An 18,994-nucleotide genomic window follows, 5' to 3' on the forward strand; every position below is an offset into this window, starting at 1 on the left:
AGCAAAAAAGAACAGTTTCTGGTTAGCTTTACAGCAAAGTGCTTGAGAAAAGAAAATACTTTAGGGGAGGGAATCATAGAATAGTAGAGTTGGAAGGGGCCTATAAGGCCATCGAGTCCAACCCCCTGCTCAATGCAGAAATCCACAGAACAATGTGATGAGAGACAATTGAAAAATACTTCTGGCAGGGGTTAAACACAAACAACCAGTTACCAAGTGGTAACTTACTATGGTAACCAAGCAACGACTTGGTATGTCATTTCCTCCTGCCAAGTCGGAGGCCCATAGCAAACGCATAATGTCATGGATTTAGGACCGCCAGTTAAAGGTTCTCATTAAACCAGAGCTAGGGAAGACCTCTGCTAGAGGAGATGGCGTTGGCCTTGATGGACCAATGGTAGCTCCATATGTGCCGCTGTGATAAGCCACTGGTGCACAACATCCTATAAGTGGAAAGCAGTTCTTCTTCCACACTTGTGCACCTGATCAAAAATCTCAGGAGGCAAGTAATATTTTTTCCCTACTTTTGGCAGAGCAGGATAGATGACTAGCTTATCACGTGGTTATGTGCACACTGTTACCATTTGGTGGTTGATGATCAGTATGAATTGGTGAGATATGCTAACCATTAGAGATGGATTAAGTTTCATATATGTAGAAACCACAGGTTAACTTAAGGTCAACTTTTCTTCATGGCGCTAGAAAAGAAATAATTGAATAGCTTAGGACAGCGGTTCTCAACCTGTGGGTCGCGACCCCTTTGGGGGTCGAATGACCCTTTCACAGGGGTCGCCTAAGACCATCGGAAAACATATTTCCGATGGTCTTAGGAACCGAGACACCGCTTCTCTATCCGTCTCCATTAAGAGTGTTACCCATGCTGCACCATGCTTCAAGACAAAATTTCATTTATTTGTAATTAGAAATAAATATTTCACAATATATAATTACATATTGTTTTTGTGATTAATCACTATGCTTTAATTATGTTCAATTTGTAACAATGAAAATACATCCTGCATATCAGATATTTACATTACAATTCATAACAGTAGCAAAATGACAGTTATGAAGTAGCAATGAAAATAATTTTATGGTTGGGGGTCACCACAACATGAGGAACTGTATTAAAGGGTCGCGGCATTAGGAAGGTTGAGAACCACTGGCTTAGGAGGTAAGAGATGAATTGTTACTATACTAACCATATTTCTATATTAATTTCAGTACTGATGGAGCACTGGGAGTGAGTATCAGTGCACCTGGAGGTGCTATTGCTTCTGTTCCTAATTGGACCTTACGAGGCACACAGCTCATGAATGGCACATCAATGTCTTCACCTAATGCATGTGGTGGCATTGCTTTAGTGCTGTCAGGTAATATTGAGCAGCACCCTTCCTTTAAAATAAGTTTATTTGGGGTCAAAACTCATATGTAAAATCAACAATACAGATTCATTAGCGAGGAACATTTTTTCTGATTTCTATCAATGACTTCCCCCATTCGTTTTCTGTTACAGGACTCAAAGCTAATGATGTACGTTACACTGTTCATTCAGTGCGGAGAGCCTTAGAAAATACTGCAGCGAAGTTGGAAAACATACAAGTATTTGCTCAAGGACATGGTGTTATTCAGGTAAATTTATGCTGATACTCAAAGAAACAAATTCAATTATTGTCATCAATCTGTTATTCTTCTCCAGCATTTTGTCCCCAAACCCACAATTGCTTGATTCAAATTGCTCAAGGCAAGAAAAGGTGCCTGATATACGCTTTAGTGGTTTGAGTGTTATATGATTTCTTTTATCTCATTGGGAGTAGGTAGCTCCCCATGATCCAAGTTTCTTTGTTGCTATTTTCAGTGTTCTTTTGATGCACTGTTTATAACACTTATTTGGGCTGCAGTCCTATGCATGCTTAAATGGGAATAAATCTGAATGAACACAGTGGGATGTCTGAGTGATATGCATGAAACTGCACTATTTGTCAGGCTAGTTTGGGACTTTTATTTATTTATTTACAATCTTTATATACCGCTCCCTATTGAAAATTTCGGAGTGGTGTATAAGATAAAATGAAAATAAAAAAGAATAAAACACTTAAAACAGATTAAAACTTTATAGTTTTACTACATTTCTTACACTACTCAGCATAGGTAGCACAGAAACCCTGGACTTCTTTCTGACGCCATGAAGTTTTATTGTTTTTATATTTATACCCTGTTTTTAAAGCAGAATGCATTAAAAAGCTAATGAAATAAAACAATTACAACTCTTAACTGGATCTGAAAGAATCAGCAAAAAGGTATCAAAACATAAGATCAGTCCAGTTAAAACATCCCCTGTAGTACTTGTATAATCAGTGAAAGTCCTTCGGCAAGGGAATGTTCTCACCCCCTTATAAAACGCTGTAGTGAACTGCCAAATGGTTTTCCTTTGGAGGAAGCGAGAGTTCATCACAGAGTTGCAGCAGTGGGGAAAGGCTTGGACATGGTACCTGCATGGTGGCCTTACAATGGCAGGGTTGCTCCCAGTGAATCTGAGTTTGCAGGAAACGTTTACCTTGCAATTGAATTGTTAGATGGTTTTTCTTGCATAGAGTAGGTTATTTATTTATTTAAAACATTTGTATCCCACCCTGTATCATTAAGATCTCAGGGCGGCGTACAGATAAAAGCATACAGTATAAAACAATAAATATGCACAGTTAAAAAATTAAACCATGAACCAAGTTAAAAGAATATATAATTTTAAAGCAGTTAAAACAGTTAAAACAACGTGCCATCTTAGTGAATTTAATCATCAAAGGCTTTATTAAAAAGCCATGTTTTTATTTGGCGTCGAAATGAAATCAGTGTTGGCGGCGTCGGGCCTCCAAGGGGAAGGCATTCCACAGTCTGGGTGCCACAACAGAGAAAGCCCTTTCCCTTGTCCCATCAAAGCATATATGTTGCATTGATGGGATGTGGAGAAGGGCTCCTCCCACAGATCTCAAGTCTCGAGCAGGTATATAAAGAGAGGCGCTCCCTCAACTATCAAGGTCCCAAGCCGTTTAGGGCTTTAAATGTCATTACCAACACTTTGAATTCCGACCGGAAGCGTATAGGCAGCCACTGCAGTTCCTTTAAGACCAGTGTTATGTGGTATCTGTAAGATGTACTCGCCAGCAGTTATGATATATTATATGCTTTAAACCACTGCTGAAAATAGCATAAGAAGGACTGGGATTGAAAACTTCAAAATACCCAAATTAAATACTCTGTTTCTGTTACCATAGGGATGTTTTGCTCAAATAGGGACATTTTGTAATATTTCCAGATGTTTGATGCTTTTCTGCCAATTTGGAAGAGGCCTTGGAACTACTGCCACTTCTGTGCAGGCATGGGAATAAAGGTTATAATGAAGGGAATCTTCGTTGGACTCTTGCGTCCATGTTTAGAGTTAATTCCATTTTATTTCTTTTCTTCAATAGGTTGATAAAGCCTATGACTACCTCATTCAGAATTCATCCTTTGCTAACAGCATAGGTTTCACCGTTACTGTTGGCAACAACCGTGGAATTTACCTCAGGGATCCTGTCCAGCTAGCTGCGCCTTCTGACCATGGTGTTGGCATAGAACCATTCTTTCCTGAAAATACAGGTAGGAAAGGAGCTTGCTTGTATTAAATATCTTCTGGGGTATACAATGAGAAGGTATGGGTCATAAAACACCAGAAAACTGTAATACGGAATTTAAAGGAACATTTAATTTTTCCCTTCCATTTAAAACAGTCTTAAGGATTTGAACTGATGGATTAAAATCCTAAATTTGCACTTCCTTGTTTCAGAAAATAATGACAGGATATCCCTCCAGCTTCATTTAGCTCTAACTTCAAGTGCGTCCTGGGTCCAGTGCCCTACTCATCTGGAGCTCATGAATCAATGTAGACATATTAATGTTCGTGTGGACCCACGTGGCTTACGAGAAGGAGTTCACTATACAGAGGTATGGTCTTCTGGCCTCTTTAGTCTTGTGAAGTAAAGTTTTCGCCAGTGTAGACTTCATCCCCATCTTCCTTAAAGTTATCTAGGCATTTTAGATAGGACTGACAGCTGTTACGGTCATTGATGGAGCAGTGTCCTCCCCACACTGCTCACACTTACATCTGGAGGTACAACAGTGCCTGTTATCTGTCTATAACTTGAACTGCTTCAGAGGTTTGTGTGTGGAGGTATGGCTGAAAAGAGCTGATTCCTTCAGCTTTCCACAAATGAGATTGAGGGGAAAGATTTAAGAAGAAGTCTTAAAGAAGCATTGGCTAAGTTCTCACATAATGCTAACCCATAGTATGGATTGTTAAATTCTGGGTTATTGTGTTGTGTGAACCCAGCTGCATTAACAAAGCATGATCTGTTAACAATGAACAACCCAGAAAGAGAATCCACGGTTTGTTGGGTTGGGAACTCTGGGTTGTTTCAAACAGGGCTGGTAATGTGTCACCCCAGAACTGTGGGCTGTACAAGGATACTTCTTCCAGACTACAGAGGTGGTGGGCAAGAGTGTAAAAAGAATCCCAGCCGTGCTACATAGCAGTACTATAGTATTGCAAAGGTATTTGGTATGCATGGTGAAGGAGGAGGAAAACAAGCAATCTAGCGATTGAGAAGACAAACCTTGGTTTGTTCGATCATCTGCCAGGCAAATCCTGGGTAGGGGGATAAACCATGGGTTAGCATGATGTGCAAACCAGGTCATTCTGAATAAGATTGAACTAACAAGCTTTGGGTTGTCTGTAAAATACCATATGTATTTGTTCAAAAATTAAGGGTGATCATGGATTTCAGGTGTATTTTCCAATACTTTTATATTTTGACTGCTGTATAACTAATGAACATGCGACAGCTTATCTGTAAAAGGCTGAAATCTGTTTTTAAACAGGGTGACTAATTTTATTGCGTTCCATTTTTTAGGTGTGTGGTTATGAAATATCAATGCCGAACGCAGGTCCTTTGTTTAGAGTTCCATTAACTGTTGTTATACCAGCAAGGTAAATTTATTTTTAAATAAATGAATTTTTATTCCTTACAATGCTTTGCAATTTTTTTCTACCGAATTTTCTTGGCGAAATCTGGCTTCTAACTACTTATCTGTGTAAAGCCCCAACACTAACAGTAGGCAGAATCAAACCCCTCCCACCTTTTTATATATTGCAACAGTTGCGCTACAAGAGTGAGAACCGGTGTGGTCAACAGGTAGAAAACCCACTGAGAGATGAGATTGCTAAAAATTCTGCCTCATTTTCACATCTAGTTCACCTCACAGTAAGAAAATTCCATACAAATTAATACAAAACTGGAGCCTTTTGCTGGAACAGACTGAAAGTCAATCTACTCCAGTATCTTGTTTCCAACAGCGGACAACCAGACATTTCTGGGAATCTCATACAGATTCAGGGTCTCCATTATATGCCTCCAGCATCTGATATTCAGTAGCCATAAGATAAGGGAAAATCCTTTGAGTTATGCATAAGTAATACTATGGGCATATTTATTCTGTGGAGAGGCCAGTGCTTCAAAAAAAAAAAGTGTCAGGACTTGTTTCTTTAGGAAGGTGTCAAAAGCCAACATTATTGACAGTCCGATTAATGTACATTATGATTTTTAGTCAAGGTGTATCTGTAAGCATTAGTATGTGCCTCCAGTTAGCTGGTGTAATTGTAATTTGAGCTCCTCTACCCCCTCAAATTCAGTTGTGAGTTATGTTAATCGCTGGGTTTGGACATCTTTAAAATAACATGCATGTTCAAACCTAAAAGGTGTGTGTGAATGTCTGTATTTCCATAAGTGCGTATTCTGCACTTTCTAAAACAATTGTGTTTCTGTTCACAGGACAGATGAAGCTTCACACTATGACCTCAAATTTACTGATGTTCATTTTAAACCTGGTCAAGTCCAAAGACACTTCATTGAAGTTCCTTCTGGAGCAACATGGGCTGGTAAGGCAAACAAACTAGCAAATCTGTGGGAACTTTACTAGGGAAACTAATAAATGTTTATTGGGGAGTAGTTCTTGTACAGTTTAAGATCTCTGTGGTGTTTTCTATATTTATGTTTCACTGAGTGTCTGGATTAAAGGTAACGTTCATTAATTCAGTGTCTGTATCAGTACACCCATTATCAAGGGATTAAACTTGCTAAAGCAGACTTGGCAGTATTTTTAATTCTTCTGATGTATGCTGGCTTCCGAGAAGTGAGCCACAGGCCTGTATAGTACTAATACTAAAGTGGTGCCTTTTTCTCTTATCTAGAAGTAACAGTATGTTCATCATCATCTGATGTAACTGCCAAGTTTGTTCTCCATGCGGTTCAACTAGTAAAGCAAAAAGCATACCGAAGTCACGAGTTCTACAAATTCTCTTCAATACCGGAAAAAGGATCGGTTACTGAAGCATTTCCTGTCTTAGTAAGTCCAAAATCGAAAGATCTAAGTGCAGCCATATACAGTGCTTTAAAAGTGAGATACTGGTGAAACCAAGTATGATTTCCAGAATATTACGTGGATTTGGGCATGGAGCATCTTTATTCAAATCTCTACATAGTTAGGGGATCATTCTTCCGTTTACCTTAGTTTCCCATTTGAATAATGTGAATAATAATTAGGGCCTGCCATACAGGTTGATTGTGAAGGCCCAACAAAAGCCTGTAAGGCAGTATCAGCTCTTTTTAAAAAACGTGGTATACTTTACTAATGCAGAGACCTCAGACTTTCTGAAGCATAAAATAGTTGCTTTAGTGTTAAAACATAAAATAACATTCTTGCAGGTTTTTAGAATATTGCACATTAATTATGTTGGGCTTATTTAAGCATTGGCTCTCCATAAATCTGCAATGTATCCCAGGATTGATTGTGCAGACTGTGGGATAAGGGATGTGGTTTTTTCTCTCTGCATTGTGTAGAGACTATAGAATGAGGAGTTGAGGGGATGGGAAATACATGGATTGCTTCTATGTATAGTGTAATGAATAGCTCTATTGAAACTAAAGAAATCTTGAAGTATAAGATATTTAGACATACCATGAAAGCCTCCTTTGAACTCTGCTATGATGCAGAAAGTTCAATAAGCTAAAAAGCTTAAACTTCATATAACACTTCTTCAGTATTGTATAACTTGAAAGCTTACCTTGTCGAAACAGCTGGTTTAGTGCAAGGTACCTTTTTTAGATCATTTTAGTTTGTGTCATGGTTCAGCGTGGTAATTAGCTTCGTAACTATTTGAATGAAAAATTAGCCTTTGTTTCAAAATACTGTCGTGCCATCGATCTCCATTATATAGCACTTAAGTGTTTGCCTTCCCAGTATTTTCATAGCGCTTTTTATAGTATTCCCATTCTTAATCAGAAAGGCAGTGCACATGCTTTATAAAACACACAGACCTGGGTTAATAGTTCAAGGATATTATGCAATACTGTCAGTGATGTGTTTGCCATTTTAGTCATTTGTCTGAATTTCTTTATTATTATTATTTATTTATTTATTTATTTATTTATTTATTTATATAGCACCATCAATGTACATGGTGCTGTACAGATAACACAGTAAAAAGCAAGACTTTGGGGGGACTTGATGGAGAGTGAAAGCCAGTGTGTACATCTAAATCCTTTTCTCCCACACAACAAAGGGTGGAAGAACCGTTGAATTCTGCATTGCTCGTTGGTGGGCAAGCCTCAGTGATGTCAGCGTTGACTACACTATTTCATTCCATGGCGTAGTTTGCACTGCTTCTCAGTTAAACATTGTGAGTATCCTTCAATGTTGTCTTATTTTGTTTGGATCCATGTTGTGGTTCTTTAAACGGATAGAAAAAAAAATAAGTTGGAGAACTATGGCTTTCTAACAATCAGTTCTGTAGTTGATGTAGGCATTCTATAGAATCTGAACCATTGAGGGAACCAAGATGCTCTCAAGTCCAAAATCCTGGTTTGGTACAGTGTACCTATTGCCTTAAGCAGCTTAGTCAAATGGCTTATCTAAGCAGGACTTGAAGACCTGCAATGAAGGAGGTTCTATACTTTCAGTGAGGAAGCTGGTTTCATTGACATACCGAACTGGCAATTAGGTACTTTTCTCAACATATGTTTTCCTCTAGCTGACATGGATTAAATGTGTAGACTGTGATCTTAATCTTTTTTCTAGGCAAAACATGTTCATCACTATCAGCTTTTATTCATAATGGAAGATAAATGGCTTTTCTTTTCCTTAACCTTATTTTGGAGACAAAACCTGAAGACCTGTTCTGAAGCTGTGACTTCAGAGGAAATGTAGTATTTATGAATGTGTAGTGTATTGTATACTAATTGGGTGTTTGCTTACGCACCCACTTGAAATATAAAGAAGCACGCATATATAATTTTGACACTTTTAGACTTTCTCAAGCTTGCTAACTAGTTGGTACCTAATGAAGTGTACTCAGTTGTCAAATACCGATCTAAACTGCATTTTCATGTACATGTTTGCACCTGCATTGCCTAAAATTTATAATATCCAACAGGAAATAAATTGTAATGCTCATTTTTCTTTTTTAGCATGGTTCAGAAGGAATAGTGCGTTTTGATGTTCAGTCAACACTGAGATATGAAGATATTGCTCCTTGTATAAATCTCAAAAGCTGGGTTCAAACACTCAGGTACAGTAATTAGTTGAGATAAAAACCAGGCAGGTGTGCTGGTCGACAAGGTTAAAATTCACAGGGTCAGTGAAACTAATATCTCTGTTAGGATCAACCAGTGTTCCCACTACACAAGTCTTCTTCAGGTTAGACATTAACAAAATTAAAAACTAAAGGGAAATGTTTAAGTGTGTTGTTGATTCCTATATATGTTTTATTTGTCTTAAACTAGCGATAGTAGAAGCCAATAAAGTAATAACTATGAGATCTCAAATTAAATTGGAAGTCTATCAGGCTAAAATGGTGGGAATTTTAAACAATAGTATAATTAAACTAAAATTTGGAGCACACCTTCTTAAGCTAAATAGTCTGTAGAGAATTTATGACTGGAAATTATAGCTTTGCTCTTAGATTATTAATGTTGCCATGACCTAATATATGAATATCTTTTTTGTAGCTATTTAAGAAAATGTATCTTTTATATATGCTGCAGTAATATTGCAATCAGCAAATGTAGTACGTACCTGTTGGCACTTGCAGTATTTTTTTATTTATTTGAAAAGCATTTTACACACCACCATTTGCTACAAGAAATTCATTTTGAACATTCAACAGTGGATACATTAAAAAGTTCAGCCTCAGTGCATGGTTTACATTAAAGCAGAAGCTGGCAACTTATTTGCCATTGAGAACCTCCTTGCCAACTGTCTAGTTTAACAGATGCAATAATTACTGCACACATCTTAGTATGTTTCTACATGGGGTTGCTTTTAAAAACTGTTTGAAAACTGCAGTTGCCCAAAATGTGGTTGGTGGACTGATGCCCAAAGGTTAAATTATATTTATCTGGACTTATTTCCAACTTCATTGCCTTCCTGTTTGTTAAATTGCTTGTGTTAGTCTTTGAAACCAAACATTCTGGGAGCAGGTTACCCCCAGGGAGCAGGTACGTTTGACAATTAAAGATCAAGTCCTTAGACTCTGCTCATTGTCCTGTCAACATGTGAAGTTAGATAGGCAAGTATAGAGTTTCTGCCTTTTCATAGTAAAACTTCCCTTTGGAGGTCTGCCAGTCTCCCTTATTGTTCATTTTTAAGCATCTTTTAAATACCTTTCAGTTTAGGTTTTATATCTTGCGGCTTTGAAAATATATAATTTTTTTTATCGTGCTGTCTGATGGCAATTTTAGATCATTGAACTATAACTTTATTATGTCTTATGTTATTTTTGGTCACTACATTGTATAGATTCCTCCCCCCCCCCCCACGGAAAAGTATTTTTTTCTTGAAGTTTATGTTAAAATTGCAACCTGAATTATCTCCTAATGCTTACCATTATATCACTAAATTACAGACCATTGAGTGCTAAAATAAAGCCATTGGGATCCCGAGATGTTTTGCCAAATAATCGACAATTATATGAGATGATTTTGACATACAACTTTCATCAAGTAAGTTTAAATTGTTAAACTGAATTTCCCGAAGAAATAATGTCCCATAAAGTTCACATACCTAGGTATGGCTGGTAGTTAATGTTTATCAGCTAACACCAGTCAAAATTCTGAACTTAATCCACTGATAGGGAAATAGTACTTGGAATTAAAGTGTCACTATGGCTGGGTTCACATGCCATGGTGGGTGGCTAGCCGCGCAGGGTGAGTTGTTTTGTGAACAGCCCACCTTGCGTGTTTAGCAGACCCACCAAAAGATAAGACAAAAACCCACGGGGGATGGGTTGTTTGCCTCATCATCCCCCTTCCAATTCTTGACCCTGCATCCCAGGGGACCTGGTGGCAGGCTGCCGCCATGTCCCCCTTCCCATAGGGTAATCATATGAAAAGGAGGACAGGGCCCCTGTATCTTTAACAGTTGAATAGAAAAGAGAATTTCAGCAGATGTCATTTGTATGCATGCAGCAGCTGGTGAAATTCCCTCTTCGTCACAACAGTTAAAGCTGCAGGAGCCTTGCCCTCTTGACCAGATACAAAAGAGGGCGGCAGGGCTCCTGCAGCTTCAAATGTTGTGATGAAGAGGGAATTTCACCAGCTGCTGCATGCATACAAATGGCACCCGCTGAAATCCCCTTTTCTAAACAACTGTTAAAGATACAGGAGCCCTGTTCTCCTTTTCATATGATCATCCTACTTTCCTGGCTTTGGTCGCTATCACAGTTGGTTCTCCGTTTTTTTTTATTTCCCCATTCCCATTTTGTGCAAAAAAAAATCAGGTTGGGGATATTGAAAAAAGGTGCCCCCCCAAATTGGCTAGGGAGGGAATTACCCCTCTTCCCCTGCCATAAGTCCTCGCCTGATTTTCACAAGGAGTACTTTGAAAATCTAACTGAAATCTGTGGAGCTGATTGACCATAGACTTCCATTAAATTTTCAAAGTACTCCTTGTGAAAATCACGGGCAGGGAGATGCCCACCACTCACCCGATCGTCGCAAGGTGCACTGTGCTGGGGTAACACAGTCTTTTGGCTTCAGAGGAGCAGAGGAGGAGGAACGTTTTTGCCCGCTCTTGCCAAGCAGCTCTGTAGGTGATCTCCATTACCCACACTGGTGTGACAGACAACACACTAACCCAACTTGGGTAAAGTAGCCCTTACTGCAGACCATAGGTTCCCAGGGTGGCTTATTGGGTGGGTGGGGGGACCCAATCGGGTGGGGGGACCTCTCAGAGAAAACATGCTTAACCCATCATGGGTTGTTCCAGAAAGTAAACCATCATGGGTCAGCATGTTGTGTGAACCCAGTCAGTGTGTCAAAATACAGACTGAATTCTAAATTATCTGTATAAAAACACATTTTGATTATTGAATGTGCGTAATACACTTTGACTTTTTTTCAGCCTAAGAGTGGAGAAGTAACTCCGAGTTGTCCCTTGCTCTGTGAACTCTTGTATGAATCAGAATTTGACAGCCAGTTGTGGATTATCTTCGATCAGAATAAAAAACAGATGGGGTCAGGGGATGCCTATCCTCACCAGGTATGTAAGGATGTCTGTAAAACGCCGCTTCCATTACCATTTTCATAATCTTCCTCTGCTTAGCCTGCAGTCTTTGGTATGTGTATTCTCAAACCAACATGAGAAAATGCAAAACAACACAATTCTACTTGTGTTGAAAGCTCTGAAAACTTTCATATTTTCTCTTATCTCTTTTGTACAAGTGCATATATAAATAGTATCATGGACGGTAATTTTACTGTGGTTCAGGTAAATAAAAGTGCATTCTTGGACAGGCAGCTTGGCTCCAGAAACTCAGCAGCAGTTAAATCTGTTACAATGATATAATCTTAGATATAATGTTCTCCGGGTGTTATTTCTTTTTACCAAGTGGAGCCTCCATTATTTCTGCTGGTATAGAGATATGCAAGTGCTTCTTGCTAAGCTCCATCACTCGTACCTGTGCATGAGTATTTTCTGGGATGAGAATAGGCTTAAAACTGAGTTAATGCGTTTAATGCAGTGTGCTGCCTGGGGTATACTAATGTGCCATGACAGGAGCTGGAAGTGTACCTTGAAACATTAACCTATCTTGCATTGTATGCCTGTTTGAACAGGGGAGCTCTTATTGCCCCTTCTGCCAGTATATAGACAGCAATATCCTAAGGTATAGGATATGGGTGGACTAGGGCACCTTATGACATTGGGGGAAGCTCAGAAGCATCATAATTGCCCAGAAAATACGTCTCTGACTGGGAAAGGGTGAAGGTTAGAATGCTAGCTGGCATCATGAACAGGGCTATCTTGCAGTTACAGGAAAGTTGCATGCCCATACGAATAATCAAAACTACTATAAGGTGTTCACAGGACATCTGTCATGACTATTAACTGTTGGCAAGGGTGCAAAGCTTCCAGATCTTAGTGGCAGATCTTCCTTGACCAGCAACAACAACAACAATTGCTTTTTTCCCAAATCAGTGAAACTTCAATAGTTAAAATCTGTTGTGCCAGTGTTGGCTTAAACCAGGGGTAGGCACTATGCGGGCTGCATGCAGCCCTCACGACCTCCTGGTGTGGCTGTTGAAATGTACAAGTGGCGGCAAAAACATGGCTACTGAAAATCAGCAGCAAATTGGCAGACTGCTAAGGAAGTGTGAAGTGGCCAAATCTCGCTTGAAAACAAGGAAGGTTTGGCTGTTTTAGCCTTATTTAACAGTTTGCCACCAAAAAACCAGTTGTTTTTTCCTGCCGCCTGCAGAGTTCAGCTGGGGTAGGCAGGCTGTGTCCTCAGGTGCAAAAAATCACCCCTGGCCCCTGAAGTTGCCCATTCCTGACTTATATGTTATCTGGTGCATCAAACAAAGATGGCATGGGTCCAGAATCCTGGGATGCTCCTGCTGGGAGGGGAAGATGTTTACTAATTCCTCCTTCCCCTGGAGCCGTCTCTGCCCCTATAAAAGCTGCTACTGAGGACTGAAGGAGTTTGGGAGGCGTTGCATGGGGGACTGCAGAGGGAAAGGGTGATTGGCGAAGGTTGACTCACCACCTTCCCCCAGCAGGTGTTTCTGCTAGATCTTTGTCCCTTCCATTCACAGAAGAGACAGTCTGGATCCAACCTATATAATCCATGTACTGATTGAGCTGAAATAGTGAGTGTAGGAAGAGAAGAAACAATTATTCACTGCAGTCCCTATTGAAACTCTTAAATGGAACGATAGTGAGTGTACTGTATGATTAGAATAAGTTGCTGTGCATTAGGAAATCTCACTTGATGAAGGCTTTAGAAAGATCTGGCATATTATTTTAATTTTTCCATACCCAACAATTCTGAAAGTCCAAGGATACCAGTATAATGTAATGTTACTGTTTAAAAAGCATTGACAAAAGTTTGACTTTGGACAAATGTATTTTTGAAGGAATATTTGAGACGGGAAATATTTCTATTGTGTAATTGGTATTAACTTTTTTAATTAAATGTTCTTGTTATCCTTTTCTAAGAAATTAGTATCAGCTTTTTTTAGCCCTTATCATTGGATAAATTCACTATGTGTTCTTGTTTTTTAGTATTTATCAGTGAAATGTCTTATAAACTCCTTAAAAGAAAAGAAAAAAAGCTTAAATGGGAGTGTTAAAGACTCATATTTTAGAAGAAAACATAGTTTATTGTTCACTTACTCTGCAAAATGTTTCTGTATCTTGGTACTAAAGAAATACTCTTTCCCTAGTACTCTGTAAAATTGGAGAAAGGAGATTATACCGTGCGGCTACAAATACGTCATGAGCAGAACAGTGAGCTGGATCGTATCAAAGACCTTCCATTTATCATCTCCCACAGACTGTCTAGTGCTCTGAGTTTAGATATTTATGAAAACCACAACCAGGCTCTCTTAGGGAAGAAAAAGGCAAACAGTATGTCTCTACCACCAAAACATAGCCAGCCCTTCTTTGTTACATCTTTGCCAGATGACAAGTAAGTTATGCCCTGTTTTGCAGCATACAGTGTTATAGTATTTAAATGTTCTGTACCTTCAAAACTAGGTCATAAAAATAGATGGTTAGTTCTACTTGCTGTCCAGTAGCTAAGGCAGTCACGTGTTCTCCCACTCAGTCCACCAGGAGGCAGCTCTTTCAATGAGACCTGGCCAGGGGCCTGGAGCAAGAGGCACCTTCCTCTTTAGAGCCAGTCTTTTACTCTCTTCACAGTGAGCTGATGTAGGTCTCTGGGCTTGCTTCGCTTTTGTATATCAGGCTGGCGAGGGAGGGAGGAAGAAAAGGTGGATTGCAGTAATTCCCAGGCCAAGTCTAGGCTTCGGTGGCTAAGAAAGCGAGACACCTACCATATTTTCCAGCCCTCCATTTTAATAGTTTAGCAGCATTGTTTGTGACCACTTTATGTATTTGGGGCTTTATACCATTGTATTCTATATTTTCCCTTCTTAGAGTTCCCAAAGGAGCAAGTCCAGGCTGTTACCTTGCAGGGTCACTGACACTTTCAAAGACTGAACTTGGAAAGAAAGCGGTGAGTAAAAATATCACTAAGGTCGAACGCTTGCATTTTGCAAAAAGGAAATGGTCATTTTAAAGGGCTATTTCTTTATGTCAAAACGTTTTTTATTGTGTAGTATACATTTTTGTACGTTTTTTCTAGACACTAAGTACTGTTAAGTACTGAAGCAATTCTGTCTTTCAACTTCATTTTAGACCTGTATTTTTGCTACTTTTGCAAAAATATCAAACACTTTGTTGTTGTAGAAGAAAGTGCTTCTACGGTGTCAAGGTGTGCTGAATACACGGCTTTTTATAGGTTTTGAAATATAATTCTCTGTTTTCTTTTATGCGTTGTGTTGCTGCGTTTCACCTAGCACAAAATGTTTATCCTTCTTTTAAGCATGCAGCTTCCATTAAAGCAGAGGTCACCAACCTTTGGGGGCTTGTGGGCATATTTCGTATTTTGAAAAAGTGCCCTGGGCACCATTGGATACAATCTTTTATTTGCTCATTTAAGACTATATCTTTAAATTTTTTCTTCAGTTCAGTTACTTAAATAAAAATCTGTTAAATATTGAGCAGGCTAGAGAACTTTTTCTTCTTTTTTTAGCAGTCATCCTTAAAAATAATTTCATACTGAAACATGCAGTCCACTAAATGCATCTTCTGTAATAGGACTGTGGGGAACATGGCTGGATAACGGGTTTCCACAAGAGGTTAGCTTAAATAGAACCGATGTGATCCAGGTACTCGTTCAGCAGCTTTATGGTTCCTTTTTAAACATCCGTCTGCCTTCTAGAAATTCTGTCTCCTTTCTAGTAGGAGCTGAAAAGCTCGTCAGGCCAAGTATTGAAAAGGTCGCTCACCAGTTTCATATAGGACTTGTAATTTTGCTATGCGAAAGGTCAGGCGCTGTGTAATGGGCAGAATTAAGGAACCACTTAGCTATTGTACCTGCTGTCCATCTGGCCACACAGAGTCAAAATGCTGGTAAATGCCATAGAGGCTGGAGACGAAAGCAGACAATAATAGCAGTGACTAAAACAGCATTGGCCTTTCGTCCCACTTTTACACCTCTTGGGAGCTGAGCTATTGCACAGCCATCTCTGTTATTTCTTCCACCTGCTTGCCTCAGTAGATGCAGAAGATGATGGTAGCTTTTGCTAGGGGATACAGTAGAGAGATGTTCAGAGATCCTTATTCTCCTGGCTTTAAGTATTTGACCTTTTTTGATGTAATGGAGCCATTTTGATGTGATGGAGCCAGGAAGAAAATGGTTCAGATCCTGACATATTTTTCAAGATGCTTGCAAGACCAGCTGCAACAAGCCAGTGGCCAAGGAGCAATCACAGATCATCCTGAATGAAGAGCCAAGTTGGTCTTGAGGTGTGGCACTTAAGCCAACACATGTTTATTTGAAGGGATTTAATTTGATGAACATTGTTGTGCTTAAATTAGCTTAATTGTCTCTGTCTGATCTCTTGTATGTGTCTGTTTGATGCCAAAGGAATTCAGTAATTCCGCTACAACAGTAGTGCTCTGTTGACCCATAAAAGTAAGGTATATTGTAGCTAGCTATGAGCAAGTCACATTGTATGTAATCATTCTAAGGAACTCAAGTTGGCTTGAAGATTGGATCAGAGATGGTAATAATGTAGTGTGCTTGTGCATAGTGTGTCGAAAAGCTTAGCATCAATAGTGTTGTGTTCTTGCTACAACCAGCGGTGTATGAGTTTCATTTTAGTTCAGTGAGTTTTAACTTGGGGTTGCCAGGGGAGCAGAAATCAGTTGTAAACTCTATTAAGTTGCTATAAAACATTGAGTTTGCCGCAATAACTTTATTGGAGGCCTTTTAAATCAGAAGCTCAATTTAATTAGTCCCCTAAGGGTTCAATCCTATGCATGTCTAGGCAGAAAAAACTCCTACAACTCCCAGCATTCCCCAGCCAGCTGTCTGGGGAATGCTGGAAGTTGTGTAACTTCCTTCTGTCAAAACATGCAGAGGATTTTGCCCTAAGTAATTTAAAGCTTGCGTGCTTTCTTTAAAAATACACAAGCAACAACTGTATACATAAGGATACATTACTTGGTTATATTTTTAAAGCTAAAATACTGTACTTGATAGGCATACATTAATGGAAATGAGACACTGAGTTGCAATTCTCACAGTAGGGAACGAAACATGATAGAACATGGTGTCTCCATTCTGTAGAGTTTGTGGATGTTTTCTTACAGTATGTTGTTCTAACTCCCAGGGGCAGTCTGCAGCAAAGCGCCAAGGAAAGTTTAAAAAGGTACTGAATGTCAGTTTTTGAAAGATGTACTTAACACTTTTTGCGTATGACTTGAAGTATTATATGGAGTTGTTTCTTTGTATCTTTAGATGCCTTTTATGCAGCTAAGGCCACAATCCAATGCATGTTTAGACAAAAAAGGGTCCTATATGAATAGGATTGTACCCTAAATGAATCATACCCTTGAGCAATAGTAGAACATTATTGGTTTAGCGTGATAGCATAGTCCATACGGACTATGGACTGGATGTACAGGTAATTCTGCATTTACAGTAATACTTTGCCTTACAGATCTCTTCATAGTTTCGTAAGAAAATTTTCCTTCAGTTACACAAACTCCAACACCATACCCCCCCCCCCACTTCTCTACAGGACAATAAGCTAAGACAAAATGAACTTCATATACATTCCTCATTTGGTGTTGCCATTTGAAAGCCGCCTTTTGGGGGGCAGGACTCAGATACAGTGAAGGAAATCACTCTCCCTCATGTCTGTATGGGTGGGAGAAGCCTATTTATATGTCATCGGTCCCCACCCCAATGGCTGCAATTCCACTAGAAAGAGGAACTGCCATCCAAGCTGTGTTGGCACGAAGGGCCCTTGATACAAACACAAATCTTCAGGGCTTTTGTTAATGTACCTTTATTGATGCTCCCTTATACCAGGGCGGACAATTTGTCCATCTAGCCCAGTCTTGCTTCCTCTGACTGCCAGCAGTTCTCAGGTGTCAATTGCTACCTAATCCTTTTAATTGGAGATGCCCGGGAGAGGCATGGAAAACATGGACTCTACCACTGAACTGTGGCCCCTCCCCATAGGACTAATGTAAGTGCTCGTAGAAATCAGGCCTTTACATGACCATTGCTTGAGTGAAATTACCATCATGGCCAGCGAAGAGGCCTTGTAAGGCTTGAAAATATATATATATATGCAAAGAGTGAGTGCCGTACCCACATGGCAGGCAAGAGGAAGGAGCTGTGATTACATTGTTTATCCATGCTTTCTCACCCAGATCTTCCTCCTCTAATAATTTTTCTTTAGCTGGAGTCCAACTGGAAGCAAAATAGCTTTAGAATGTGGATGGAGGCGGGGTGGTTGGGATAAAGCCAGGTTAAGGAGAGGGGTCACACACCCTCCTTCCTACTCCAGTGCATTGTAAATTGCATCCCCTCGCTTTTTGTTTGTTTAGGTTTTCAGAAGCAGACCCAATTATGCCACTATCTCATCTAATTTGGTGCAAAGTAAGAATTTGGATTTGGATTTTACATGGCCATACCTAGCACTCTCCACTGTTCTGCAGTGGTTCTAATAAATAACATCAAATTAGGTAAAGTACCCATTTACTGCTGAGGTCACTAAAAACGCTTCTCCTCCTAGAGAAGCACAACAACAGTTTTTTTCTCCCATTATTTCAAAGCAACCGAATGGCTTATAAAACAGCCCAGTGTGGGTTATAGTAGTCTGGCAGCCTTTTTTCTTTGCCAAAATTCAGAAATATAGTTTAGAACAAAAGATGAGATCAGCTATTGTATTTGAGATATTGTTTAGATAATTTGAAAGCATAATATACTCCACCTGCTAAAGGTGTTTCTGTCATCTACCTGGCTGGGCAGTATCTTGGTGAAGACAGTTTGAGGGTATTACTATTATATAATTCTGCAGGAACTAATCCTTAGATTTAAGAATCATTTGTACATAACTGCATTCACAAATTTTCTTTTGAAGCCTGCTTCATGGGAACAAAATCTTGACAAGCAATTAAGAATGTTTTGACTTGCTTCCCAGAGGTGCTGCTCTTTATAACAAGGGATTTGTCAACGTATTGATTTCTAAAAATAAGGATAGCTGTGATTTTAATGTGAGCATAACTAAATGATGGGCCAATAGCTAGCCTGATTCAGGCAATCAAATCTGATTTCCCATTTCATCCGAACCTCAAAACTATGGTTACCAGTTCTAGAACAAGCCAGGTTTAGCATCCTAGCCTGTTCTGAAGCTGGTAACCATAGTTTCCTTGTTTAGATGAAATGGATTATGTGAAGAGAGGAGCCATGGCACTGAACACATAAGCAAAAGACTGGTTCATATCTTGCCTTAGTAAGACAATTTACAATTGTCCAAACATG

The 18,994-nt window shown here is 39.3% G+C and overlaps 1 protein-coding gene across 2 annotated transcripts in view; it reads left to right on the plus strand.

Moving 5' to 3' along the window:
• The window catches only part of TPP2 (tripeptidyl peptidase 2), a 48,730-nt gene that overhangs the window by 19,502 nt on the left and 10,234 nt on the right, over window positions 1-18,994 (plus strand). Inside the window, exons 11-24 of one of the 2 annotated variants that reach the window (XM_063126123.1) lie at window positions 1,225-1,373; window positions 1,517-1,632; window positions 3,468-3,636; window positions 3,824-3,981; window positions 4,947-5,023; window positions 5,865-5,971; window positions 6,284-6,438; window positions 7,655-7,771; window positions 8,559-8,659; window positions 9,995-10,091; window positions 11,491-11,628; window positions 13,812-14,056; window positions 14,527-14,605; window positions 16,830-16,868. In XM_063126123.1, the coding sequence (XP_062982193.1) occupies window positions 1,225-1,373; window positions 1,517-1,632; window positions 3,468-3,636; window positions 3,824-3,981; window positions 4,947-5,023; window positions 5,865-5,971; window positions 6,284-6,438; window positions 7,655-7,771; window positions 8,559-8,659; window positions 9,995-10,091; window positions 11,491-11,628; window positions 13,812-14,056; window positions 14,527-14,605; window positions 16,830-16,868 (1,747 nt within the window). The remainder of the gene's footprint in view (window positions 1-1,224; window positions 1,374-1,516; window positions 1,633-3,467; window positions 3,637-3,823; window positions 3,982-4,946; window positions 5,024-5,864; window positions 5,972-6,283; window positions 6,439-7,654; window positions 7,772-8,558; window positions 8,660-9,994; window positions 10,092-11,490; window positions 11,629-13,811; window positions 14,057-14,526; window positions 14,606-16,829; window positions 16,869-18,994) is intronic. The other variant, XM_063126124.1, reaches the window with a different exon arrangement.

This window comes from Elgaria multicarinata, chromosome 5 (genome assembly GCF_023053635.1).
Source record: "Elgaria multicarinata webbii isolate HBS135686 ecotype San Diego chromosome 5, rElgMul1.1.pri, whole genome shotgun sequence".
Classification (NCBI taxonomy): Eukaryota; Metazoa; Chordata; class Lepidosauria; order Squamata; family Anguidae; genus Elgaria; species Elgaria multicarinata.